Here is a 26764-nt window from a genome sequence, read left to right on the forward strand (position 1 = left end):
TAGAGATGAAATGAGAACTAGCGAGTTTATATGTGAATATAAATAAACTGGCCCTCGTGAAGCGCACAGAGCGCATGACGTCCATGCTGTCCCTGTCCCTCCGTCCCACGCATGCAGAGTACTAAAAGCCATATTTGTCTTAGAGGCTTCCTTCAGATTACTCCGATCTTTCTTCATAGCTAGAAAACATGTGAAACAAGACTCCAATGTCAATGAAGAGTGGAAAAGCATGTTTGGCTCTCTGGAACCACCAAGCATCCAGCAGGCCCTACCTAAAGGGAGTGATCAGGAGTCGATGCCGGCTGGGAAGCCGCCCCGTTCCGAGTCCTCCGCTGCTGTCTGCGTCCCTTTGTCGACTTCTCCGCAGGTATTGTCATCCCGGCAGAAGTGCGCTTTCTGTCTGTCGATCTCATCCTACTGCTTTGGATGCTTAAAGGCTGTGTACTGTACTGGAAAAATCAGTACAGTGACATGTCTCTTAGGAAGGACGGTTTTCTTTCCAATAGAGGTTTATCTTCATAGCCAAAGGGAAATCTAGTATTGAAAGCACTGAATAAGGTGGTCTGAAACTGTGGGGTGAAGACGCCATTATCAACTATGATTCTACTCATAGGCTGCAGTGAACCTTTAAAATCTTCTTTTATTCTTCATTTAATATAGCATAGTTATATCTGTAAGATAGCAAAAATACTTCTGGGAAGAAAAGTCCCAGGTTTCTCTGTGTCAGAAATATCATCATGATTTGGCTATATTTGAAGTAAGTTTTTAATTTGTGGTAATTCTTCCTTAGGCAATTATATTTTAATTGAATCATCTGATAAATTAAAATCTCTTTCTTTTCTTCAGTTAAATTAATAAATATTTTTGTTTAATGTTATTGCTATGTTGATAATTTTTTTAAAATATGGAGATTTCGAATTAGTGGTTAAACTTTATTTTAATTAGGTTTTCATTGAAAAATATGTCCCTGTATGTAGATGGATTTAAAAATTGGTACATTAATAAGGACAAAAGTCTGGTGTAATAAATAGAACATGGGTACATTTTAATCATCAAACATGCTTTACTTATGACACAGATACTTATTCTTTTGGTTTTGCAGGTTCCAGAAGTGACAAATGTCCAAAATAGAAAACCAACAATACAGGTTTTAAGTAGTACAGTTTTACCATCCACTTACCAGATCCGGATCACAACGTGTAAAACTGAGCTTCAGCAGCTCATACAACAGAAACGGGAGCAGTGCAATGCTGAGAGGATAGCTAAGCAGATGATGGAAAACGCCGAGTGGGAGAGTAAGCCCCCACCACCAGGTACGTGTGCCATTGACGGGAGGTGGTATTCCATCCCGGGTGCCAGGGCCTGGAATCCAGTGGAAGAAACTGGTAACAGTTACTAGGCAGAGGAAGTGATCACAAAGCTGTCACTTTGAAAGCCCACAGGATACCTCTGTTCTTCAGCGTGCTTCCAGTGCAAGGGAGCCAGGTGTGATCCCGGGTCACGGAACTAGATCCTGCACACGGCAAATAAGACCTGGTGCAGCTTAAATTCATACATACGTACATATATATATACACACACATACATACACACATACATTACACACATACATAACATACATACACACATACATATATACATATAATATTAAAGAAAGCCCACAGGGAGAACGAGTGAGTGAAAAATCCCAAGTCGTTATTTGTGGAATTTGGATCTTCTTGGCTCTGGCAGGGCCTTTTAGGCCCGTAATCAACTGTTTTATCTTGTCTGTGGCCCGTGTTCCCCATTTACAGTGCCTGCTTAGCATCATGCTACTTTCTCACTAAACGTCAGGCTTCCTCGAGTAAACTGCGGCTTTCAGTCTCTGAAGGGTTTCATAACTATGAATTTTCTTTAAAAACTAGGTAGAAACATTTGGAATATAATGAGTGATTTAAAAAGAAACCAAAATCACCTATAACCAACCATCACTCAACAATCATCAACATTAAGATTTTTGGGAAAACACTTCTGTATTCTGAGAAAATTTAAAGAAACTTAAGAGGTATTTCAGATGGAAATTATGGTTCAGCTGTGTTAACAGGCATGCCTAGTGTTGTGTAATGGAGCTCATCTCTGATATTGGATTGGCAGATTTTTAAAAACATTTTTAATGAGTTTCTGTATAGATTTTAATAATAAAAATATATCTTGAAAACTGAGAAGAAATGTATGCTTATGGGTTAGTCAGTTCAGTTGCTTAGTCGTTTCTGACTCTTTGTGACCCCATGGACCATAGCACGCCAGGCCTCCCTGTCCATCACCTACTCCCGGAGCTTTCTCAAACTCACGTCCATTGAGTCGGTGATGCCATCAAACCATCTCATGCTCTGTCGTCCCCTTCTCCTCCTGCCTTCAATCTTTCTCAGCATCAGGATCTTTTCAAATGAGTCAGCTCTTCGCATCAGGTGCCAGAGTATTGGAGAGATTGAGAAACCACATGAGTTCCCACAGGCTTCCATTGTGAATGCAGGAAGAATGCCAGTGGAGAGCAGTGATTTAAAGATTTCAGAAGTGTTGTTAAGTGGTCTCTTTAGTCACATACATTTTTTTTTTTAAGAAAATAAATACCCTGGAATGTTTGTTTCCTGTAATACAGTTCAATATGGTTTATCAGCCCTGCTTTAAAAACAAAAACTGTTGATCTCGCACTGTCTATTTTACCATAGAATCTGTCTTATAAGTGGCATTTTATACTTAAGTGAAGCTATACGTTTTATTCAGTAATCCCAGAAAAGGTGTCAGATTTTATGGTTCATGAAATGTGCAATGACTGTTGGACTTTTGATTTTTTTCTTTCCACACTTGAGTGGTTTTGTGAAATTGATTTTCTCTTGGAGGAAATGTTCAACCTAGCCTGCTCTATTATCTAGACTTCATGGCAGAGTGTTTCTGAGTATTCTCAAATCCAGCATATCCTCCCTGGAAATCATATTCAGCTGTTCTTTCCACACATGTGAGCTAGAGATGCAGGGGGGATGGTATTTTTCTGTTGAATCTGCCAGGTTTGGCAATGGTCTTGGTTTCAAGTTTGTTTCTTGGTAAAAGAAATAAGTTGATTTTAAGGTGACGTTGTTACTTAGCAGGCATAGATCCTTCAGCATAGCTGTTTTAAAAAATTATTTATTTTTAATTTGAGGATTGTTGCTTTACATTCCTGTATTGACTTCTGGGTGCAAAAAGATATGACACTAAAAGATGAACTCCCAGGTTGGTAGGTGCGCAATATGCTACTGGTGAAGAGTGGAGAAATAACTCCAGAAGGAATTAAGAGGCTAAGACAAAGTGGAAACAGCTCCCTGTTGTGGATGTTGACTGGTGGTGAAACTAAAGTCCGGTGCTATAAAGAACAACACTGCATAGGAACCTGGAATGTTAGGTCCATGAATCAAACAGGAGATGGCAAGAGTGAACATCGACATTCTAGGCATCAGCGAACTAGGATGGACTGGAATGGGTGAATTTAACTCAGATGACCATTATATCTACTGCTGTGGGCAGGAATCCCTTGAAGAAATGGAGAAGCCATCATGATCAACAAAAGAGTCCGAAATGCAGTACTTGGATGCAATCTCAAAAATGACAGAATGATCTCTGTTCGTTTCCAAGGCAAACCATTCAATATCACGGTAATTCAAGCCTATGACCCAACCAGTAATGCTGAAGAAGCCGAAGTTGAACGGTTCTGTGAAGATCTACAAGACCTTCTGGAACTAACACCCAGTAAAGATGTCCTTTTCATCACAGGGGACTGAAATGCAAAAGTAGGAAGTCAAGAGACACCTGGAGTCACAGGCAGGTTTGGCCTTGGAATACAAAATGAAGCAGGGCAAAGACTTAACAGTTTGCCAAGAGAACACCCTGGTCATAGCAAACACCCTCTTCCAACAACGCAAGAGAAGACTCTACACGTGGACATCACCAGACGGTCAGTACCAAAATTATATTGATTATATTCTTCACAGCTGATGATGGAGAACCTCTATACAGTCAACAGAAATGACCAGGAGCTGACCGTGGCTCAGATCATGAATAGATTCAAGGGATTAGATCTGATGGAGTGCGTGAAGAACTGTGGACAGAGGTTTGTAACATTGTATAGGAGACAGTGAAGAAAACCATCCCCAAGAAAAAGAAATGCACAAAGACAAAAATGTCTGTCTGAGGAGGCCTTTCAAATAGTTAAGAAGAGAAGCAAAAGGCAGCAGAGGAAAGGAAAGATATATCCGCCTGAATGCGGAGTTCCAGCGAATAGCACGGAAAGACAGGAAAGCCTTCCTCAGTGATCAGTGCAAAGAAATACAGGAAAACCATAGACTGGGAAAGACGAGAGATCTCTTCAAGAAATTTAGAGATACCGAGGGAACATTTCATGAAAGGTGGGCAGATATAAAGACTGAAATAGTATGAACCTAATGGAAGCAGAAGATGTTAAGAAGAGGTGGCGAGAATACACAGAAGAACTGTACAGAAAAGATCTGAATGACCCAGATGATCACGATGGTGTGATCACTCACCTAGAGCCAGACATCTTGGAATGTGAAGTCAAGTGGGCCTTTAGGAAGCATCACTATGAACAAAGTTAATGGAGATGGTGGAATTCCAGTTGAGATGTTTCAGATCCTAAAAGATGATGCAGTAAAAGTGCTGCACTCAGTATGCCAGCAAGTTTGGAAAACTCAGCAATGGCCACAGGACTGGAAAAGGTTTTCATTCCAATCCCAAAGAAAGGCATTGTCAAAGAAAGTTCAAAATGCTGCACAGTTGCACTCATTTCACATACTTTGAGCAAAGTAATGCTCAAAATTCTCCAAGCTAGGCTTCAACAGTACATGAACTGAGAACTTCCAGATGTTCAAATTTGATTTTGAAAAGGCAGAGGAACCAGAGATCATATTACCAACATCTGTTGGATCATCAAGAAAGCAAGAGTTCCAGAAAAACATCTCCTTCTGCTTCATTGACTATACTAAAGCCTTTGACTATGTGGATCACAACAAACTCCCATTAGAGATGGGAATACCAGACAACCTTACCTGCCTTCTGAGAAATGTATGTGCAAGTCAAGAAGTAACGGAACCAGACATGGAACAACAGACCGGTTCCAAATTGGGAAAAGAATATGTTAAGCCTCTATATTGTCACCCTGCTTATTTAGCTTATATGCAGAGTACATCATACAAAATGCCAGACTGGATGAAGCACAAGCTGAAGTCACGATTGCCAGGAGAAATATCAATAACCTCAGATAAGCAGATGATGCCACTCTTACGGCAGAAAGCAAAGAGGAACTAAAGAGCTGCTGATGAAGGTGAAAGAGGAGAGTGAAAAAGCTGTCTTAAAACTCCACATTCAGAAAAGTAAGATCATGGCCTCCGGTCCCATCACTTCATGGCAAACAGATGGGGAAACAATGACATACTTTACTTTCTTGGGCTCCAAAATCACTGCAGATGGTGACTGCAGCCATGAAATTAAAAGGCGGTTGCCCCTTGGAAGAAAAGCTATGTCAAACGTAGATAGCGTATTAAAAAGTAGGGACATTACCTTGCCAACAGAGGTCCATCTAGTTAAAGCTTTGGTTTTTCCAGTAGCCATGTATGGATGTGGGAGTTGGACCATAAAGAAGCCTTAACGCTGAAGAATTGATGCTTTTGAGCTGCGGTGTTGGAGAATACCCTGGAGAGTCCCTTGGACTGCAAGGAGATCAAACCAGTCAATCCTAAACGAGATTACTGGAAGAACTGATGCTGATGCTTGGTGAAGCTCCTGTACTTTGGCACCTGATGCAAAGAGCCAACTCATTAGAGAAGACCTGATGCTGGGAAAGATTGAAGGCAGAAGGAGAAGGGGACGACAGAGGATGAGGTGGTTGGATGGGATCACCGAGTCAATGGACATGAGTTTTTGCAAGCTCTGGGAGTTGGTGATGGACAGGGAGGCCTGGTGTGCTGCAGTCCGTGGGGTCGCTGAGTTGAACATGACTGAGCAACTGAACAACATGTATGTCCCCTCCCTTCTGAACCTCCCTCCCACCTTCCACCCTATCCCACCCTCTAGGTTTTTTTTAAAAATTTATTAATATTAAATATTATTAAATGTTATGCCTAAATGTAAGGTTTTTTTTTTTAATCAAACATTGGAGATAGTTCTGTGCAAAGACCTATGCTGGATATTGTGAATGATACAGGATGGATAAAACATAGTCTCTGGCCCCAGGGAGTTTGTTATTTATTAGAGGATGTTAATTATTCATGAAAAGAATATACATGAACAGAGTGTATGGATGTCATAAGGGACTAGAAACTCCTTGGGCATTCTGAGCCTAATTTATAATCCTGTTTATACCAGCCTGTTGATGTCATAGAATGACTGATTGCCGGTAGAGAAGAAGTGCACACGTGGTTTCCCTGTGGGCCTGGGGCAGTGTTAGCCTCTTTCTCTCATTCACCCATGTAGTTGTTGTGTGGGTTGAGTAATTTCCCCCTCAGTTTACGTTTGTGGAAATTGAAACCCACAGAGTTTAAATAAGCACCCCAAGGTCACGCTGTGGTGTGGCAGACCTGGGGCTTTGAGGCTTTTGGAGTGGGCTATCTCCCTAGTGCCCCATTTCTCTGCATCAAGGTAGTTATCACCTCTTGCTGATGAGCACGTAGTCGGGGTTTTTCCTGGTAGCAGGTGACTAGTGCGCCCTCTCAGATGCTGGAGGAGCCCCGGGGCAGTCTTTCTAAGGCTGTTTGAAAGCATACCTTCCTCCATAGGCGATAGCATCTGATGTGGTCCAGTAGGCCACTCAGTACTGACTAGCTATTGGGACCCTTTGTTCAGTTCTTATGAGCTGTTCTGTTGGCTGTTGAGGCCTGTAGCCAGGCGTAGAGGGAAGATCGTATTTGTAAACTGAAATGTAAGGCACACTCTTGGTTCTCCTCAGGGTGGCGGCCTAAGGGGCTACTTGTGGCACATCTTCACGAGCACAAGTCTGCTGTGAATCGGATTAGAGTCTCTGACGAGCACTCCCTGTTTGCCACGTGTTCGAACGATGGGACGGTGAAGATCTGGAACAGTCAGAAGATGGAGGGGAAGACCACCACCACCAGGTAAGCTGCACGCAGGTGGGGAGCCCACCCCAGTGTGTGCTGAGTGCTCACCCCACGACAGGCACTGTTTCAGGTTCCAGCGATACAGTAGTGGCAACTGGACACACATACATGTTCTGGGAAGCTTTACGTCAGTGGGAGGTGACAGACAGTAAACAGCATATAGGTAAGTAAAACAGGTCCTGTTTTTAGATGGTAAGATACGTTATGGAGAAAAATGATAGCAAAAAAGAGGGATAGAGGATGCAGTAGGTGGGGAAGTCTAGAGTTTAAATAAATTGGCTAGAGACTTCTTCACGGAGAAGGTATTATTTAAGGAAGCCCCTGACAAAGATGAGCGAGAATGCTATATGGATGTCCTGGGAAAGGACCTTTTTGGCAGAGGAAACGTGGGCCTCAGAGGTTCTGAGGCAGAAGAATGTTTGGTATGTTCGAGGAAGAGCAGAAGGGTCTGTGTGAGGGAGAAGGAAGTCAGAGGGCCCGAGTACCACAGGGCCTTGCAGGCTGTCGTGAGGGGCTTGCACTCTGAGTGAGGTGCGGGCCTTTGGACGGTTCTGCGTGGTGGAGACACGTGATCTGAGTCAAACCTCAACAGAATTACTCTGGCTCTCGTGTTGAGAATAGACTGAGGAGGTGCAGGGTAGAAGGACTCGGAGGCTTTTTCTGTAACCGAGCGAGATGGGAGCTGTAGTGGGAAATGATCAGATTCTGGGTTTGTTTTGATGCTGGAGTCGCAAGAATTGCCGATTGGGTTAGATGGAGTGTGAGCACCAGAGGGTGTGGGACATGATTAGAGTGCCCAGTCAAGAGAGACGTAGTTACTACTGGAAATCTTGAAGACTCTTCAGATATGCATGATGAGGTTATGATAAGTGGGGGAGGTACTTTAGATTTGTACAACTTGATAGTTGTGTCCCTACTTGATATTCGTATTTGTTGTGTGCCTAATTTGGTCTGGATCCGAAAAGCTGTTAGGAATCAAAATTGAGTCTGTGTACATGAAAAGACGTGGGGAACCTTTGGTGCTTTTCTCGATATAAATTAATTGATTGTGCTGTTTTTCAGTCACTTAAGTCGTGTCCAGTTCTTTGTGACCCCGTGGCTGCAGCACACTGCACACTGCAGTCTCTTCTGTCCCCACTCTCTCCCGGAGTTTGCTCAAGTTTATGACCTTGAGTCATTGACGCCTAATCACTGACCACTGACCATTTGACCAGTAACCACAAAATGCTCAACAAAATATCTTTGATAAACTAAAATAATTCATAAGTTTACTCCTTACCCACCTGATACGATTTTGTTCTGTTAATTTTTTTTAAAGAGCTCTAATTTTCTTCTTGGGCATAAAATTCGTATGCTGTGGAGCACACATATCTTAACCATTCCATAAGATCCAGCAAATACACATATTTGTGCAACTTAAAAACCACTCTCAAGATACAGAACATAACTAGAATGTTCCCTCATGTTCCTTTGCATAAAATGCCTGCCTCCTCCCTGCCTACAGCCATTCTTTTGATTTTCCCCCACATTTATTAGCATTTTGATTAATGTTTTATAAATCTCCTCTGATAACTATTTTCCAAATGGTTCTTTGTTATTGTCATCATTAGTTGCATTCATTATTGCTTTTATTAGGAGGGCAAGTTTAATTGATTTGAGTAAACCTCTCAAGTAAAAACTTGGAATCATTCATCAACTTTGCAAAAACCTCGTTAATTCCAGATGGTTTTTAGCACAGAGCCGTGCCTTCTGTGTCCCAGTGTCATAGTTTAGGCAGTGGTAACCCAGGAGATGTGGCGTTCAGCTGACAGTAGCTGTAGTCTTTGGAACGTTTGTATGTTGTAGGAGAATGGGTGTCCTCTGGACGCAGCTGCTCTCTTGTCTGTGAGAGCAGACTGTAGGCCTTAGCTTGGAGGTGCTTCATTCCAGGTCCAGGGAGAGAAGGAGGGCGAGGAAATAGAAAGTGTGGTCCTCATCCCGTGCCTTTGTGAACTGATGAGGGATTAGGCGGCCTTCAGAGCGCTGCTGTTTTCTTAGGCAGTCTCACTAGTGCATTGTGACTGCCCGGGCATTTCCCCCATGCAGTATGTTGGCTGACCACCCCGTTTCAGCTCTGACTTTCTCCTTGAATTGGATCGGTGATTTAGGTTGACTGGATCTTGGCTCTGCCGTTTGCTTCTTTCTTATTTCAGTTAAACTTTTAGTTTTGTATTTGATACTTGCCAAATTTGATGGTAAAACATCTAAGTAGAGTTTTATTCCAATGAAGAGTTGCTCAAGAAAGTTATCAGTGTTAGGATTACATAGTTTAGAGTCTGAGATAGTATTAGAAGTTGAGGTTTTTGAGTGATATGGCTACCCTGGAGTAAAGGGTTAACCTGAGGCCTGAACTTTACAAAATTGAATTTTGGGGATAGGAAGAGAGCAGTCAGAAAAGAAGAGAGAAAAAGCTATTTAAAGTAGGTCATACTGCAACAGAAGGGAGCGTTTAAGAGATTTGTCAGCAGCTCTCAATGCAGCAAAAGTGTCAAGTGGCATGAAAGCCTAGTAAAACAATCGGGGGTGTTCTCACACAGTGACCTTTGGTGAGTAAGGTTCATACATCCATCATCCCTGGAAGGCTCTGGACTTTATATACCACAATTCTTTATGATGAACATATTCTAAGGAGAAAAAAGATTAAATTCAAATATTTAGTTTTGAGGCTGTTCAGATTGGCTTTTTTTTTTCCCAGCATTTTTATTTTAAATCAAAATTGTTTTGATTTCTGCCAGACATCAACATGAATCAACCATAGGTACATACACGGCTCCCTCTTGAATCTCCCTCCCACCCCTCACCCCACCCCACTCCCGTAGGTTGCCTCGGAGCCCCAGTGTGGGCCTCACAGAGTCCCTGAGTCACACAGCAAACTCCCGCTGGCTCTCTGTTTACACATGCTCGTGCATATGTTCCCATTCGTCCCCCCCACGCCTCCCCCCGTCTGTGGCTGCTAGTCCCCTCTCTCTTCTGCGTCTCCACTGCTGCCCCGCAGATAGGTTCGTCAGCACCATCTTTCCAGAGTCCATATGTTTGTGTTAGTATATGATACTTGCTCTTCTTTCTTACTTCCTTCACTCTGTGTAACAGGCTCTGTGGTCATCCACCTCATCAGAACTGACTGAAACGCATTCCTCTTTATGGCTGAGTGATACTCCATTGTGTGTGTATATACCAAAGCTAGCTTTATCCGTCCATCTGTTGGTGGACGTCTAGGTTGCTTCCGCGGCCTTGCTGTTGTCTCTAATGCTGCAGTGAGCATTCGGGTACGTGTGCCTTTCAGTTATGGGTTTCTCAGGGTATATGCCCAGTAGTTGGATTGTCGGGTCATACAGTGGTTTTATTCCTGGTATTTTAAGGAATCTCCAGACTGTTCTCCATAGTAGCTGCACCAGTTTACATTCCCACCAACAAAGCAAGAGGGCCCCTTTCCTCCACACCCTATCCAGCATTTATTGTTTGTAGATTTTTTGATGATGGCCATTGTGACCCGTATGAGGTGATGGGTATCTCACTGTAGTTTTGATTTGCATTTCCCTAATAATGAGCAGCATTGATCATCTTTTTATGTGCTCATTAGCCGTCTGTTTGTCTTTGGAGAAATGCCTCTTTAGGTCTCTTTCCCGCTTTTTGATTGGGTTGTTTGTTTTTATAGTATTGAGTTGCATGAGTGGCTTATATATTTTGGAGATTAATCCTTTGTTAGTTGTTTTCATTTGCTTATTGTTTTCTCCTATTCTGAGGGTTGTCTTTTCTTGCTTTCTTTTTAATTTTAAAAAACTGGGAGCAAACTAAAGATTCAGCAGTAGGAGTGAAACTGGATAAGTAAGTGATTATTGTGGAAATAAAGTGATTGCTGTAGAAATACATTTTTTTGGTTACAGAATATATTGATACAGTGTGTGAAAATACAGGTTTGAGGAGTCGGTTTAAGAACTTATATAGGATTTCTGTTTTTAGAATGACAGAGTAAGAATTTTCAAAAATCTTTTCCTCCTTAAAAACAATGAGAACACTGGCAAAAACTGTCAAAATCAACTTTTTCAGAATTCTAGAAATTAAAGTCCTTCATCAATCTGAAAATTGTTGTTTGAGAAAAATGGCTGACTCTCAGAACAGTGAGCCACGGATGTGAGCCCTGATTTCACCCCCCACTACTTCCAAGCTGTACAGTGGCTTGGAAAACTTAAGTCACACCACTACAGAAACCATGAAAACCGGTAGCTTAGCAGCCACTGGAGGAGTTCCAAAGCCCTGTTTCCAGAGAATTATCACTATTTGACCAGCTTGCTGTAAACCTCCATGATCAGGGCCTGTCCTGTCTTTATTTGACCTGTTACTTTGTTCTTTGAGGAAAAACTACCCATGGAGCATTTGTTGAAATTATTTGGGATTTAACATTGCAGCTGCCTGAGGTGGCAGTCCCAGTTGTAGCTAAGAAGAGACTGACGAGAAACTTTAAAGCAAGTGTGCAATGTCAGTAGGGGCTTTTGAAAAGTTTGAATGTATGTTTGGGTGTCTGTAAGACCACATGCACTTGCAGGGTTGTGTATAAGCCCAAGAAAGAACTCAGGAGGCTGCACGTCCTTTCCTGTGACCGACCTTGAGTCTCTGTGCGAGCAGGAGGTGAAGGACAAGGCCAAGCTGTAAACTGCTTGTTGAAGGTGTGCCACGGCTAGCACAGAGAGCCTCACCAAGGCTGGGCCCAGTGTCGGCTCATGAGATGTAAGGGAGTGTCATTGTTGTTCAGTCACTAAGTCGTGTTTGACTTTTGCAACCCCACGGACTGTATGTAGCCCACCAGGCTCTTCTGTCCATGGAATTTCCCAAGCAAGAATATTGGAGTGGGTTGCCATTTCCTTCTCCAGGGCATCTTCCCAGCCCAGGGACCGAACCCATTTCTCCTGCATTGTCGGGCAGATTCTTTAATGACCCCAGGAAATGTCATTAGCTGATCACTAATTTAACTGAAGAGGGAGTTCAGTTGCGACGCATAAGAAATAAAGACTTTGTAGAATTGGTCTCTAGGCAAGTCACTAAACAAGCTGTGACAACATTGATGTCTTATTTCTGAAGTCAATACATGCCAGTTAAAATGTCTAGTTTTGGACAAAAGTTAAAAGTCAGGCAAAGAAATAGGGAAGTATGTCCTATATACAGGAAGAAATAGAAATAGTACCTCACTAATCCCAGAAATTGGACTTTCTAGACAATGACTTTAAATTAGTGATTAAAAATATGTTCAAACAATTAGAAGAAATTGTGTCTAAAGGATAAAAGGAAATTATGAGAAATGTCTCAACAAATAGACAATGTCATTAAAGGGATAGAAATGATAAACAGAAATCCTGGCGTTCAAAAGTATAATAACTGAAATGAAGAATTCAGGGCTGAACAGCAGATTTCACCTTGCAAGAGAAAAAACCAGGGTCTTGAAAATAGATCGGTTGACATCCGTTCAGAGGTATAAAAACTAAGAGAATAAAGAAAACTGAACCGAGCCTCAGAGGCCCGTGGACCACCATCAGGTTACCAACATACACATGATAGCCCCAGAAGGCAAGGAGAGAGAAAAAGGAGCAGGGAGAGTATTGCAAGAAATACGGCTTGAACCACCCCCACCCCTGATTTAGTGAGAAACACTAATCTGCACATCTGAGAACCTCAGCTACCTCCAAATAGGACAAAGATCAAAGAGAGCCATACAAGAGACTGATAAGCAAATTGTTGAAAGAGAGAAAATCTTGAAGCAAAAGAGCAAAGAGACTCATCTTTTACGAGGGACCTTCAGTAAGGTTAATAGCTGACGTTTAATCAGAAATGATGGTGCCTGGAAGTCAGTGAGATGATATATTCAGAGTCTTGAAAGAAAAAGACTGACGGTCAGCAATTCTATATCCAGCAGAACTGTCTTTCAGAAACAAAGGAGAAATCAAGATATTCCAAGGTAAATAAAAATGGAATTTATTGCCGGCAAATTTTCCCTGAAAGAAATACCGAAAGGAGTCTGTGGTGCTGACAGGAAAGGATACGAGTGAGACCAACTTGAACCATGTGAAGAAATAAAGAGCGTTGAGTAAAGGTGTAAGACAGTGCAAGTTAGTTTTTCTCTGTAACTCCTTTTTACTGGCTGTCTCCTTTAAAAGAAGACTATGTAAAGAAATAATTATAAAGCTGCATTGACAGGCTTATAATGCATCAAGGTGTAATTTGTATGACAATAATAGTATAGACGAGGGAGGAGGGAGCAGGTATATTGGAGCAAAATTGGTGCCTGTCTGATTGTTTTTAGATGTTGTTTGTATTTTCCAGGAAAACCACTAAAAGAAACCCTTAAAAACATTTAGTAAAACTCAAAAATGTGTAGTAAAGGAAATTAGGGATTAAAATGATGTACTAGAAGATGTCTTTATAATACAAGGCAGCAGTGGTGGACTAGAACAACAACCAAAAAAAAAAAAAAGCCCATGTAAGACATAGAGAAAACAAATAGCAAAATGTCAAACGTAAGCCCTACCTTATTGGTAATCACATTAAATGTAGTAAAAAAGCAGAATTGGCAGAAAGTAAGACAAAATATGCTATGACTGTGTGTTGCCCACACAGACAGCAGTTTAAATTCAGAGACACAGTGTGAGAGCAAAAGGACTGAGAACGATGCACCATGCAGACCGTTTCTAGAAGAGCCGGAGCGGCTCTGCTCGTCTCAGACAGCAGTTTAACACAGAAGTCGACACTAGACACAGACAGGAATGGTTTATAATGACAGCAGGGTCAGCCCGTCCGGAAAACATAGCAGTGACAAACACGCTGCTAACAGCAGGGCCCCTGGATGGAGGAAGAACTGACAAAATCGGGGTGGGCGGAAATAGTTCAGCAGTAATAGTTGGAGACCTTAATGCTCTTCCCGTGTAGAAGAGTTGAGCACACTGCAGACCTGCCAGGTCTAACATCTACAGGACGCTCTACCCAACTGCAGCAGAATATCTGGGACAGACACCAAGCTTCAGTAAATTTAAAGGCACTGAGCTGTATCAACATACATGTTATTTAACCATGGTGAAATGAAACTAGATAGCAGTAACAAATTTGGGGGATTCACAGGTTTGCAGAGATTAGCAGCACATGACAAAACGACCACTGGTTCAAAGGGAAATTAGAGAAATACTTTGAGATGATTGAAAATGAAAACACAGCAAACCAAAACTTAAGGGTGCAGTTAAAGGAGTATTCAAGGAGAAGTTTTTAGCTGCATGCAGCTGTATTTAAAAAGAAGAAAAATCATAAATCAGTAATTTAGCCTTAATGTTAAATCTAGAAAAAGAAGAGCAAAGTAAACCCAAAGCAAGTAGAAGGAAGGAAATCATAAAAGACAAAAGAAGAAACAAATGAAATAGGGAATAGAAAGTAAAGGAGAAAAACCAGCAAAAGCAGAAGTCAGTTCTTTGGGAAGGTCAGGATTGGCAAAACTTTTCTACAATAACCAATTTAAAAAGGGAGAGTTACTAAAGTTAAAATTAGGAAGGAAAGAGGCGATGTTGTTGTTGAGTACATCGCAATGGAGCACAGAGGAATACTATGAACAAATTGTATGCCGACAAATGAAATAACCTAGATGAAATGGACAGATTAGATTCTTAGAGAGATACAACCTATCAGAGGTAATCAAGAAGACATAGAAAACCTGAATATTCAGACCTATAACAATAAGATTAAATTAGTAATTAAAAGAAAAACTTCCCACAAAGAGAAGCCCAGGCTGAGATGGGCTCATGGTGCATTCTACCAATACTTAATGAATAAACACCCATCCTTCAAAAACTTTTTCAAAAAAAAGATGAGGGAACATTTTGTAAGGGCAGTGTTACCCTGATAGCACATCCAGGCAAAATATATAACCAGAAAACAGCAGACCAAGATGCATAGGTAATATGGGCATTAAAATCCTCAACAAAATACTCGTAAACTGAATTCATATGTTAAAAGGATTACATACCATGACCTAGTGCAGTTTATCCCAAGAATGCAAACCCTTTCCAACATTTGAAAATCAGTCCGTGAATATATCACATTAATAGAACGAAAGATGAAGACCACTGCTGCTGCTGCGTCGCTTCAGTCATGTCCGACTCTGTGACCCCATAGACGGCAGCCCACCACTCCCCTGTTGCTGGGATTCTCCAGGCAAGAACACTGAAGTGACTTGCCATTTCCTTCTCCAGTGCATGAAAGGGAAAAGTGAAAGTGAAGTCGCTCAGTCATGTCCGACTCGTAGCGACCCCATGGACTGCAGCCTACCAGGCTCCTCCATCCATAGGATTTTCTAGGCAAGAGTACTGGAGTGGCTTGCCATTGCCTTCTCTAGATGAAGACCACAGATGATCTTAAAAAATTCTTAGAATTTGTTAAAATCTAAGAGTCGGACACGACTGAAGTGACTTAGCAGCAGCAACACTGTTTTATGATTAAAAGCAACTCAAGTAGTTACAGTTGAGTACTGATAAGGACATCTATGAAAAGCCCACTAACATCATACTTACAGACTGAACACTTGCCCCTGAGGTGAGCCATGTAAGGATGTCCACTCTCATTGCTTTCATGGTTCTTAGTGGGGTCAGTTAGATAAGGAAAAGAAATATAAGGCATCCAGATTGGAAAGGAAGAAGTAAAATTGTATTGGCAGACAGTAAGCAATAAAAAGAAAAACCTGTTAGAACTATCAAATGAGTTCAACAAAACATTATAGAACATAAGATCATATTGTATTTATTTGTATAAAAGTCAATTGGATTTCTGTGTGCTAACAATGAACTATGGGCTTCTCTCATAGCTCAGTTGGTAAATCACCTGCCTGCAATGCAGGAGACCTGGGTTCGATTCCTGAGTCGGGAAAATCCCCTGAAGAAGGAAATGGCTACCCACTCCAATATTCTTGCCTGGAGAAGCCCATGGACAGAGGAGCCTGGCAGGCTACAGTCCACAGAATCGCAAGAGTCCGACACGACTTAGCTGCTAAACCACCACCACCAACAATGAACAATCCAAAGATGAACTAAAGAAAACAATTCTATATACAGGAGTGTCAGAAACAATAAAGGACTGAAGAATAAATTTAACAGAAAAGTACAGGACTTGAATACTGAAAGCTACAAACGTCACTGAAAGGAGTTACATTTTAAAATGTTTACAGAAGACCTAAGTAGAAACACATCCCGTGTTCATTCAGTGGAAAACTTTTGCAGTTTGTTAATATAGCTGACCTCCCCAAATTGATCCTCAGATTTTCCCTGTGAAATTTCCAGCTGCCCTTTTCTACAGAAATTGACATTCTGATCCTAAAATTCATGCAGAAATGCAAAGGACTTAAATAGCCAAGACAGTCTTAAGGAAAGAACTGAGTTGGAGAAATCACACTTCCAGATTTGCCACAAAGCTACAGCAGTCAAGACACTGTGTTACTGGCATAGGGATAAATGTATTAATCAGTGGGCTAGAACTCATATGCAGAGGTACATTTATTATGGTCACTGCTTTCTGACACAGGTGCCAGGACAGCTGAGTGTGGAAAAGAATAGCCTGAACAGATGGTGTCGAGATTACTGGGCAATTGCATGCAAAAGAATGCGTTTGCAGAGAGTTTTTCAAAATGGATCATAGACCTGAATGTAAGAGCTAAACTGTAAAACTTGTAGAAGAAAACATAGAGACATAATGCTTCATGACCTTGGATTTAGGCAGCTCAGATGGTAAAGAATCCACCTGCAATGCAGGGGACCCTGGTTCAATTCCTGGGTCGAGAAGATCCGCTGAAGAAGGGATAGGCTACCCACTCCAGTATTCTTGGGCTTCCCTGCTGGCTTAGCTGGTAAAGAATCCTCCTGCAGTGAGGGAGACCCGGGTTCAATCCCTGGGTTAGGAAGATCTCCTGGAGACAGGAAAGGCTACTCAATGCAGTATTCTGGCCTGGAGAATTCCATGGACTGTATAGTCCATGGGGTCACTAAGAGTCGGATACAACTGAGCAACTTTCACTTCTGAAATATGCCACCAGAAAACAGTGACGAAAAATAGATGTAATTTCATCAAAATTATAAACATTTGTGCTTCAAAGGACACTGTCAAGAAAGTGAAAGGACAGCCCACAGAGTGAGATGAATATTTTTAAATCGTCTGTTTAAATACTCTGATCACATAAAGAACTCCTTTAACTCAACAGTAAGAAAACAAGTGTTTAAAAAGCAGAGGATTCAGATAGAGGTGGCCCTTCATACCTGTGGGTTCTGCAGATTCAGTCAACCAGGGATAGAATATTTTTTGTTGATATGCAGCCCTTGGATGCAGAAGGCCCAGAGGGACTAGTGCATTCACTGATTTTGGAATCTGCTGGGGGTCCTGGAACCAGTCCCCCAAGAATATGAAAGGGTAACCAGGATGTATGCAAAAAAGGTACTCTGCAACCTTAGGGAAATACAGATCAAAACCACAGTGGGATACCACATCACACCCACTAGAATGACTATAATCAAAAAGACAAGAACATGCCCTGGAGATGATGTGGAGAAATTAGCACCTTTGCACTTTGCTGGTATGAGTGTAGAATGATGCAGCAAGTTTGGGAAAAGGTTTGGCAGTTTCTCAAATGCTAATCATAGAGCTACCTGTTACCCTGTGGTTTTACTCCTAGGTGTAAACCCAGGAGAGTTGAAAACATTTGTTCACATGAAAATCTATAAATGAGTGTTCACAGTAGCATTATTCATGATAGCCAAAAGGTGGAAACCATAATGTCTATCAGCTATTGAACGGATAAGCAAATATACTATATCCATATAGTTGAATATTATTTAGCCATAGAAGGGATAAAATGCCCATGCATGCTCCAAGTCACTGAGTTGTACACTTTAAAGTGTTATACTTTATGACTTATAAATTGTATTTCAGCAAGGCTGCTATTAAGAAAAAGTGAACTAGAGAGGCATGATTAATATATAAAATGTTCCATATTTATTTATAAATCAAACATGAATATATTGTAATATGCATAGGAAACTCTTTGGGAGGCTATATAATAATGTCTGTAGTGTTCCTCTGTGGGTTTCCCAGGTACCTCAGTGGTAAAGAATCCGCCTAACAATGCAGGAGATCTGGGTTCAATCCTTGGGTCGGGAAAATCCCCTGGAGAACGAAACGGCAATCCATTCCAGTATTCTTGTCTGGGAAATCCCATGGGCAAAGGAGCCTGGTGGGCTACAGTTCAGGGGGTTGCAGAGAGTCAGATGCAACTTAGCAACTAAACAACAAAGTGTTTCTCTCTGGGTGGTAGAATTATGTTTTTGCTGCTTTTTTTTAAAAATAGTTTTTGCATATTTAAGATGTATTAACTTGTATAATAAATTATAGAAGATAGAGGTGAATAAATTTGGTGTTTTGGGGCTTGTGACCTTTAATGAATGGCCGCTTAGAAGGCTGAGTATGTGACCCTTTTGGAGGGTGATGAAGGAGGAACTCTGCAGTGGAGGGAGGCAGGCACCGTTCGGTGGTAAATTTAAAGGAGGGGATAGACAGCTTGAGAGGTCAATGTGTGTGTGCGAGAGACTGAATATTATAGTAATATTATGTGTTAATAAATGTCTCATGGTTTATATGTTAATTGAGCTACACTGTGTCCTGCTTAGAAACGTGGGGCTGTAAATGGGTAAACTGAGATGCAGTGCAGGTTAAGTGGCTTGACTGAAATCATACTGGTGGTCAGTTACTGGAACTCGGCCCTATGATTCCAAAACCAGTGCCGTCCTGCTGTGGCAGGCTGCATCTGCGGGATTATAGAATAACTGCAGGGGTAAGAGGAGGGCTTCAAGAATTGCAGAAAGGAAGCAAGCTGGGTCAGGGCCACAGTGTGGGAAGTCCAGCTTTAAAGGAGGGTGGACAGTCTTTCCGTGGTCAGAGAGAAGCGTGTGAAGATGGCCACTTAAAAGTCTCGGAAGGAAAGGTGGTTTAGTACCAGTGCTTCTGAGGGGAATTATTTTTGTTACAGAATCAAGGAGGGAAACAGACCTCAGAATATCATTTTTTGTTTGTTAATAGTCACGTGGCTGTTTAATGTTAGCAATAATAATACTCTGTGGCTTTTCAGAAATGCAGTTCTGCTTTTCTTTGTGCAGGTCTATTCTCACATATAGCCGAATCGGGGGCCGTGTCAAGACGCTCACGTTCTGCCAGGGTTCCCACTACTTAGCCATAGCGTCTGATAATGGTGCCGTCCAGCTTCTTGCGATTGAGGCCTCTAAGCTGCCCAAGTCTCCCAAGATTCATCCTCTGCAAAGCAGGTATCTGTCTGTCATTTGTGTTTTTTAAACTGCATTTGGTGTCCTGGGATAATGTAACCCTCCTTCCGTTGAGGGCCTATGACAATGTACTTCTTTTTTTAAGCACATGAAATGAATAAACTTGGGTTTCCAACTCAAATCTATTACACACAGTTTGAGGAAACTGTTTCTGCCAGTTTGTCCAAAAGTCAGAGGGCGGCTTTGCGCTTGTGGCCCGTCCCGGTCTGGAGTCTGGCTGAGCTGATTGTCACTTGCAGCTTCTGTCTCAGCGCTGGCTGCTGGTTTAGAAAATCTGAGTCTTCTTCATTAAAGGAAGCTCAGAAGTGGTGTCAGCATTCTGCCACTTGGCAGGAAAGCCTCTGAAGTTGCTGGGAATGGAGCAGAGTGTCAGTCAGATTGTTTGCTTATCATTTTAAAAAGAAGATCCTGGCTGGCTTTATCTAAGAATGTCCTCCACTTCTGACAGATTGTGGTTGCTTGTAGATTAAACCCATGCAAGGTAAGATATTTAAAGGTCAAACAGAACAATTTTTCAGCTGATTAGGATGTGCTGTACACGGAAAATTCCAGAAATGAGTAAGATGTGTTTGTTATACTCTCTAAGAACGAGCTTAGTGGGAGAGACAGACCAGCGAACAGATGGCCTCAGTGCAGTGTGACAGCTTGCCCTGTCAGCGTGATGGGGATGGGGCGGGGCGGGGGGCCAGCGGACAGGTGGATCGGGAGACCTGGAGGGGGTGACACAGCAGGGTGGTGGCGTAGGGCGGGGCAGGCACAGCGGGGACCCTCAGGGAGGAAGCAGAGCAAGCAGACGCGCCTCATCGCAGTTTCAGTGGATTCCAGCTCACCTCCTTGGGGCAGCTGAGGAAGAAGAGGGTGACGATTGGGTCTCCTGGGGCTTTATTATTTGTTTGTGTCATTTTGTCTGTTCTTTGTTTTGCTTTTACCAGTTAAGATGTGTTACTTTGTTTTTAACACATTCACTAAAGAGACTTGGGCAGCTTCTATGCAGGACCCATTATAATCACCTTGAACTAAGAAGTCTTTTCAGCAGAGAGTGGCTGCAGAGCAGCCTCCACATGGCGTTCTGTGTAAATCACCAGAGGGCTCTTGGTGGAGTGCATGGCGTGGGGACCTCGCAGCAGAGTATACGTTTTGAGAGCCTCTAAGCTGACAGCACTTTTCATTGAGAATGTTACTTTTTACTGTTTACCCTGAGCAACACTTAGAGCTTCCCTGATAGCTCAGTTGGTAAAGAATCTGCCTGCGATGCAGGAGACCCCAGTTCGATTCCTGGTTCAGGAAGATCCACTGGAGAAGGGATAGGCTACCCACTCCAGTATTCTTGGGCTTCCTTTGTGGCTCAGCTGGTAAAGAATCCATATACAGTGCGGGAGACCTGGGTTCAGTCCCTGGGTTGGGAAGATCCCCTGGAGAAGGAAAGGCTACCCGCTCTAGTATTCTGGCCTGGAGAATCCCGTGGGCTGTATAGTCCAAGGGGTCGCAAAGAGTCAAACACAACTGAGCAACTTTCACTGAGCAGCACTGACTCTGTGGATTGGCAGGTTGCTCCAGGAGGCTTAGCTTTGCCTGATGGTGGGTGCTCCCAGGAAACCGTGCACAGGCCCCACATTCAGTCCGCTCATGTTATCCTGGCTCTTAGAATCTGTGGATCCTTTTCACTGTTTATTTGGCATTTGGACTTTTCATCATCACTTTTGGGAATATTGTCACTGTTAGAAGGTTTATAAATATAATGGTTTGCCTAATGCAGGAGTTAGCAAGCTACAGCCAGCAGTATGGCCCATAAATTAAGGATGATTTTTTCATTTTCAAAGGGTTATTTAAAAAAAAAGAATATGCAATAGAGATGTATGTGACTTGTAAATCCTAACATATTTACTACCTGGCTCTTACAGACAATGTTTGCTGACCCTTGATGAGGCTAAAATAGTAGTGTGTGCAGAGGCCTGATATATACTGATCAAGAAGGCTGGCCAGTATGTTTATGGTATTATTTTCAGTTTAAAAATCCTCAGCTTGGGAAAAAAAAGGAATGGAATAGTACTTAAAAAGGAATCACTAATTTTATTTACTTCACTTCATTATCAGTAATAGAAGGGAACGAATGATTGATTCATGCAGTAACAGCAATGAATCTTAAAGCCTTCTTTCTAATAAAAGAAGCCAGCATGAGGGGAAGGAGAGTGAAGGATATGTGGCAGTCTGGGTACTCCTTTTGCAGCTCTTCTGTAGTTCTGAAGTGATTTTTAAAAACGCTCAGCTATCCTTGTCTTAGATGGGCCACAGAGATTTTATTTCTTGACCATGGTTAGAAGGTAGATTGATCCGCAGTGTGGAGGCGGGTGCTGTGTGTTTAGTGACGGACGTAGATTGATCCGCAGTGGAGGCGGGTGCGGTGTGTTTAGTGACGGACGTAGATTGATCTGCAGTGGAAGCGGGTGCTGTGTGTTTAGTGATGGACGTAGATTGATCCGCAGTGGAGGCGGGTGCTGTGTGTTTAGTGACAGACGTAGATTGATCTGCAGTGGAGGTGGGTGCTGTGTGTTTAGTGATGGACGTAGATTGATCCGCAGTGGAGGCGGGTGTTGTGGGTTTAGTGATGGACGTAGATTGATCTGCAGTGGAGGTGGGTGCTGTGTCTTTAGTGATGGAGGTAGATCTGCAGTGGAGGCGGGTGCTGTGTCTTTGGTGATGTCCGCGCCTGTGCCTCTTGCCGTGTGTCTCCTAGAGTCCTGGACCAGAAGGGGGATGGCTGCGTGGTGGACCTGCATCACTTCAGCTCCGGGGCGCAGTCCGTGCTGGCCTACGCCACTGTGAACGGCGCCCTGGTGGGCTGGGACCTCCGCTCCTCCAGCAGCGCCTGGACGCTGCGGCACGATCTCAAGGCGGGCCTCATCACCTCCTTCGCCGTGGACATCCACCAGTGCTGGCTCTGCATCGGTAGGGAGCTGCCTTTCAGGCCCCTGACTCGGTCTGGATGCTGCTGTCAGGCATGCCTCTTAAGAAAGCTTTTTTCCTTTGTCTTCCTTGGTAACTTTCCCCCATGTCCTCCCCCCCCGCATAATTATTATAATTCTTGCATTACAATTTTTTCGTTAAAAAACAAATTTGGAAGAATGAGGTCAATATCCAGCACGTGTAACAATTTACTCTCTCTTCGTTTTTTATGAGCCCCTACTGTGGTCAGATTTGCTGGTGTTTTCTTCTCTACCAGGGAAGCAACAGGCTGGGTGTACAGGATGAGAGCGTTTGAGCACGCTCGGTTTTAAATCCCGGTGGCCACAGGCAAGCTGCTTCACCCTTCTGGTCTTGCTGTCCTTATCTTCAGATGGTCCCATTCCCTCCAAGGGCGGCTTTGAGGATTTAATGAGGTGAAAGCCTCCAGCATAGGAGGAGAGCTAATGGCCGCTTGCCTTGTGACCCCTTCCCACCACCTTTCCTTGCTTGCTGAAGATGAACCCTGTGATCTTGCTTCTCTCCTGTTTTAGTTTCACCACCCCCCTTCCCCCCACCAGGCTTTGAACCTGCCTCTTTAGAAGGTACTGGAGCTTATTCATTGCCACTTGACACTCTTTCAGAAGAATTAGACTCTGCTCCGCATGAATATTAGTTTCTGTTCAATAGATTCCCTGTCGTGCATTTGTGACATTAGTTATCAGCCCTTTTTTAATATGGTTTGTGTGAAATGCGTTACTTTTTGCCTTTTGCAAGACTAAGCTGCCCTGGCACAGGAAGATGTAGTGCCAGGCCTAGAAAAGTAGCTGTCACACACGCCGCAGCCGCAGGTTAGCGAGTTGCCCCGGTGGCTGTCACGCAGCCACACCAGCTCTGAGGGCCCTGCAGGGGGCCCGGGGGACAGGGGCCTGCTGCGCGTTTGGTCTTTCCCACCCCCATCTCCACTGGACCTGGAGACCAGCCTTGGCATTAGAGTGCACATCATTCTTTGGGTTGGGTGGCATTCCCTCCATGGGGTTTCAGGCGTCGTGGGCACACATGCAGGCATTCACCCCGGCGTCTCCCGTGCTCGGACAGCCGTGCCCGTCTCCAGAAGGTGTCAGAGGAAAGGGCACGTGGCCGAGATTGGCTCTGAGGACGGCTGCAGAGCTGCTGTTGCTTGAGGGCTGACCGAGGTTACCGAGCGCCGGTAAACCGCCTCTGCGTATTTTGGGCAGTCTGCGCACTGTGCTGCATCAGAGGCGTCGCGTCTTACGTCTTCTCTGGGCCTTCTGGGCTTTTTCACAGCGCCTCTGGCAGTTACTGTCGGTCACTAATGAGTTGCTCATTCTTGTCTCACACTTGCTAGGCTTGTAGTAACGCTGTGCTGGTACTCTGCACCTTTGGGCTAAGGTGCTGTTTGGGACCGAGCGGTGGGGTGGGCAGCACCCACCCGAAAGCAGAGCCTCTTTCTTGCGTGGCCAGCCAGGTCAAATGTCACCTCGGTGGGAATCGCCCTGATCCGAGGCTGCGGCAGTCACGTCTCTGCTTCTCCCCTCGCAGGCACGAGCAGCGGCACCATGGCGTGCTGGGACATGCGCTTCCAGCTGCCCATCTCCAGTCACTGCCACCCCTCGCGGGCCCGCGTGCGGCGCCTCTCCATGCACCCGCTCTACCAGTCCTGGGTGATCGCAGGTAGGAGGCGGGCGGGCTGGTGGGCCCGGGGCAGAGGACCCTGCTGCCCAGGTTCATGACCTTAAGACTTTAGTTCTACCTGTGAGCCAAGCTGGCTTTTGTGGTCAGTTCTGATTCTGTGGGAGTTCCTGCCGCGGACAGCTCATCTCCATTCTCATTTATTGTGCTTCACGAAGTCCCATCAGTCACAGCGCCATCCATTCCTGCCCCCCACCCTTCCCTTCCGTTGTCTTCTTTCTCCTGCGTTCCCTGTTTCTTGCTCAGGTTGCATCCTTCCTGGAAATCTGAGCTGGAAATGTGGGGTCATCCCTCTCAGCTGCCATTTCTGTTGCATTTCTTGCACGCTTCCCTCCCTTTCTCTTATTGGCTGTTCAGATTTTCTTGCATAGATTCTTAGGCAGTAAACTTGGGCAAGTCTTTGAAACTTATTTTTCTCAACTGTTCAGTTCAGTCGCCTAGTCGTGTCTGACTCTTTCCGACCCCATGAATCACAGCACGCCAGGCCTCCCTGTCCATCACCAGCTCCCGGAGTTCACTCAAACTCATGTCCATCGAGTCGGTGATGCCATCCAGCCATCTCATTCTCTGTCGTCCCCTTCTGCTCCCACCCCCAATCCCTCCCAGCATCAGAGTCTCTTCCAGTGAGTCAGCTGTTCGCATGAGGTGGCCAAATGTAAAATGTGGTTAAAAATACTTGTCTAGCAGAGCTGGAAGAATGTGAGAGAACACGTGTGATGCATGTGGTCGGGCGCGCAGTGAGCGCTGGGTGAGCAGTGGCGCTAAAGTCTGTGTTCCTCATGGCCGCTTGCCTGCAGGCCCTGCCCCCTCCTCACCTCGCGTCCCCTCCATTCTCCCCGCCCCCACCTGACCTTGCGTCCCTGCCAGGCCCCCCGCCCCCTCCTCTCCACGCGTCCCCTCCATTCTCCCCGCCCCCTCGTCACCTTGCGTCTGTCTCCAGCACGCCTGCTGTCTCGATCGCTCACGCTGCCGCCCCCCATGGCCATGACGCATCCTGTGTGCTACGGGACTCGGCGCTTGCTTGGTCGACCACTCCCCCTCTCTGAAACACTTGCTCGTCTGACTTTGAGGTCATCACTCTCTTGGTTCTTTCGCTCACTGATCTGTGTTTTCCTCCTCTCTCTGCTTCACTCTGCGGCCGCCCGGGGGCTCAGTTTCGATCCTTCTGCGCTGGCTCCCTGTGGGCACATCCAGTCCCGGGCAAAACAGCACCAAGTTTATTCAGGCTTTTATATCTGCCTATTTAAAATCTTCCCTAAAAGCTGTGGCACACACAGTGGAGTACGGCTCAGCTATGAAAAGGAACACAGTTTTCAGTTCTGATGAGGTGGATGAACCTGGAGCCTGTTACACAGAGTGAAGTCAGAAAGATGCAGACGAGCACTGTCTACTAGCGCGCGCGTGGAATTTGGAGACACGGCACTGGCGGTCCTACACGCAGGGCAGCAGAGGAGACACAGGCGTAAAGGACAGACCTGGCCTTAGCAGGAGACGGCGCGGGTGGGGTGATTGAGAGAGCGCCGTTGAAACGTGCGTATTGCCGTATGTGAGGCAGATGACAGTGCAGGTCCCACGCGTGGAGCAGAGCAGCAGAGCCTGTGCTCTGGGACAGCCCAGAGGGGTGGGGCGGGGTGCAGGAGTGGGGCACATCTTTGCTGTTTGGCAGAGGCCATCACAATATTGTGGAGTAATTATTCTCCAGTTAAATTAATTAAAAAATTAAGGAGAGTTAAGAACAGAAGTGCTTTGTCACTCACAAAGAGAAAATTACTCCATAATACTGATTTTTGAAGATTTGCTTCAGCACCTCCACCTCCCTGTGTATTGAGAAAGGCATAGGTTTTTAAAGACATGGGAACTGATGCAAAGGAAAGCAGTTAGTAAACTGCTTATCTGGATATCTGCTCATTTTGTGGGTCTTCTACTGTTCAAGTTCAGCTTGGCTCATTATTTTTTGAAGGGTAACAACTTAGTCAGCAAAGACTGTTCAACATTATCACCTAAGATTATATCACTCCTGTTAAATCTTAACATCATTTTTAATAATAGACATCTAATAATTAGAAAATAAAATCTTCCCTAAGATGTCTGACAGCCAGCTGAAACTTGACCTGCCCAAGCCGGACCCTTGGTTTCCTCTCCGCCCGCCCCCCACCCACCGCTGCCTCCCCCGGGACAAGCTTGCTCCGCCTGCAGTATCGTCCCAGGAAACGGCAGCCATTTCAGCTTGAAGCTCCTGACATTGTCCTTGGTTCTTTTTCTTTTTCATCCCACTTCCCACTTCCAGCTCATCAGCCAGCTCTGCATGTCCTGTCTGAAAGTGTGTCCAGAATCGACCCCCTTTTACTGTTTGCACCACTGTCCCCTGGCCCAGATGACATCGTGTCTTGTTGCTATTAATGAATCCCTCCTCTTAGCCTGTTCTTTCTTCTGCTTGATACCTGCCAGCGCCTCTCACATAACAGCCCAGCTCATCACTGTGGCCCAGAGGCTCTACGGGGTCTGTTCCTGCTTCCTCAGCGACCCTCTCGGCCAGTCAGGGTTCCAGCAGGAAGCAGATGGCATGCCCAAAGCAGGATAACTTGAGGA

The 26764-nt window shown here is 44.3% G+C and overlaps 1 protein-coding gene across 3 annotated transcripts in view; it reads left to right on the forward strand.

The window, feature by feature from the left end:
* PIK3R4 (phosphoinositide-3-kinase regulatory subunit 4) overlaps nucleotides 1-26764 on the forward strand; it is a 76497-nt gene that overhangs the window by 46234 nt on the left and 3499 nt on the right. For 2 of the 3 annotated variants that reach the window (XM_088835193.1, XM_055416555.2), the window contains exons 11-16: nucleotides 180-367; nucleotides 1103-1313; nucleotides 6971-7136; nucleotides 19340-19504; nucleotides 22257-22468; nucleotides 24026-24157. In XM_088835193.1, the coding sequence (XP_088691319.1) occupies nucleotides 180-367; nucleotides 1103-1313; nucleotides 6971-7136; nucleotides 19340-19504; nucleotides 22257-22468; nucleotides 24026-24157 (1074 nt within the window). Of the gene's footprint in view, nucleotides 1-179; nucleotides 368-1102; nucleotides 1314-6970; nucleotides 7137-16008; nucleotides 19287-19339; nucleotides 19505-22256; nucleotides 22469-24025; nucleotides 24158-26764 lie in introns of those variants that run through there. The other variant, XM_055416570.2, reaches the window with a different exon arrangement.

This window comes from Moschus berezovskii, chromosome 1 (assembly GCF_049115385.1).
Source record: "Moschus berezovskii isolate FMDL1 chromosome 1, NW_MosBer_1.0, whole genome shotgun sequence".
Taxonomy (NCBI): Eukaryota; Metazoa; Chordata; class Mammalia; order Artiodactyla; family Moschidae; genus Moschus; species Moschus berezovskii.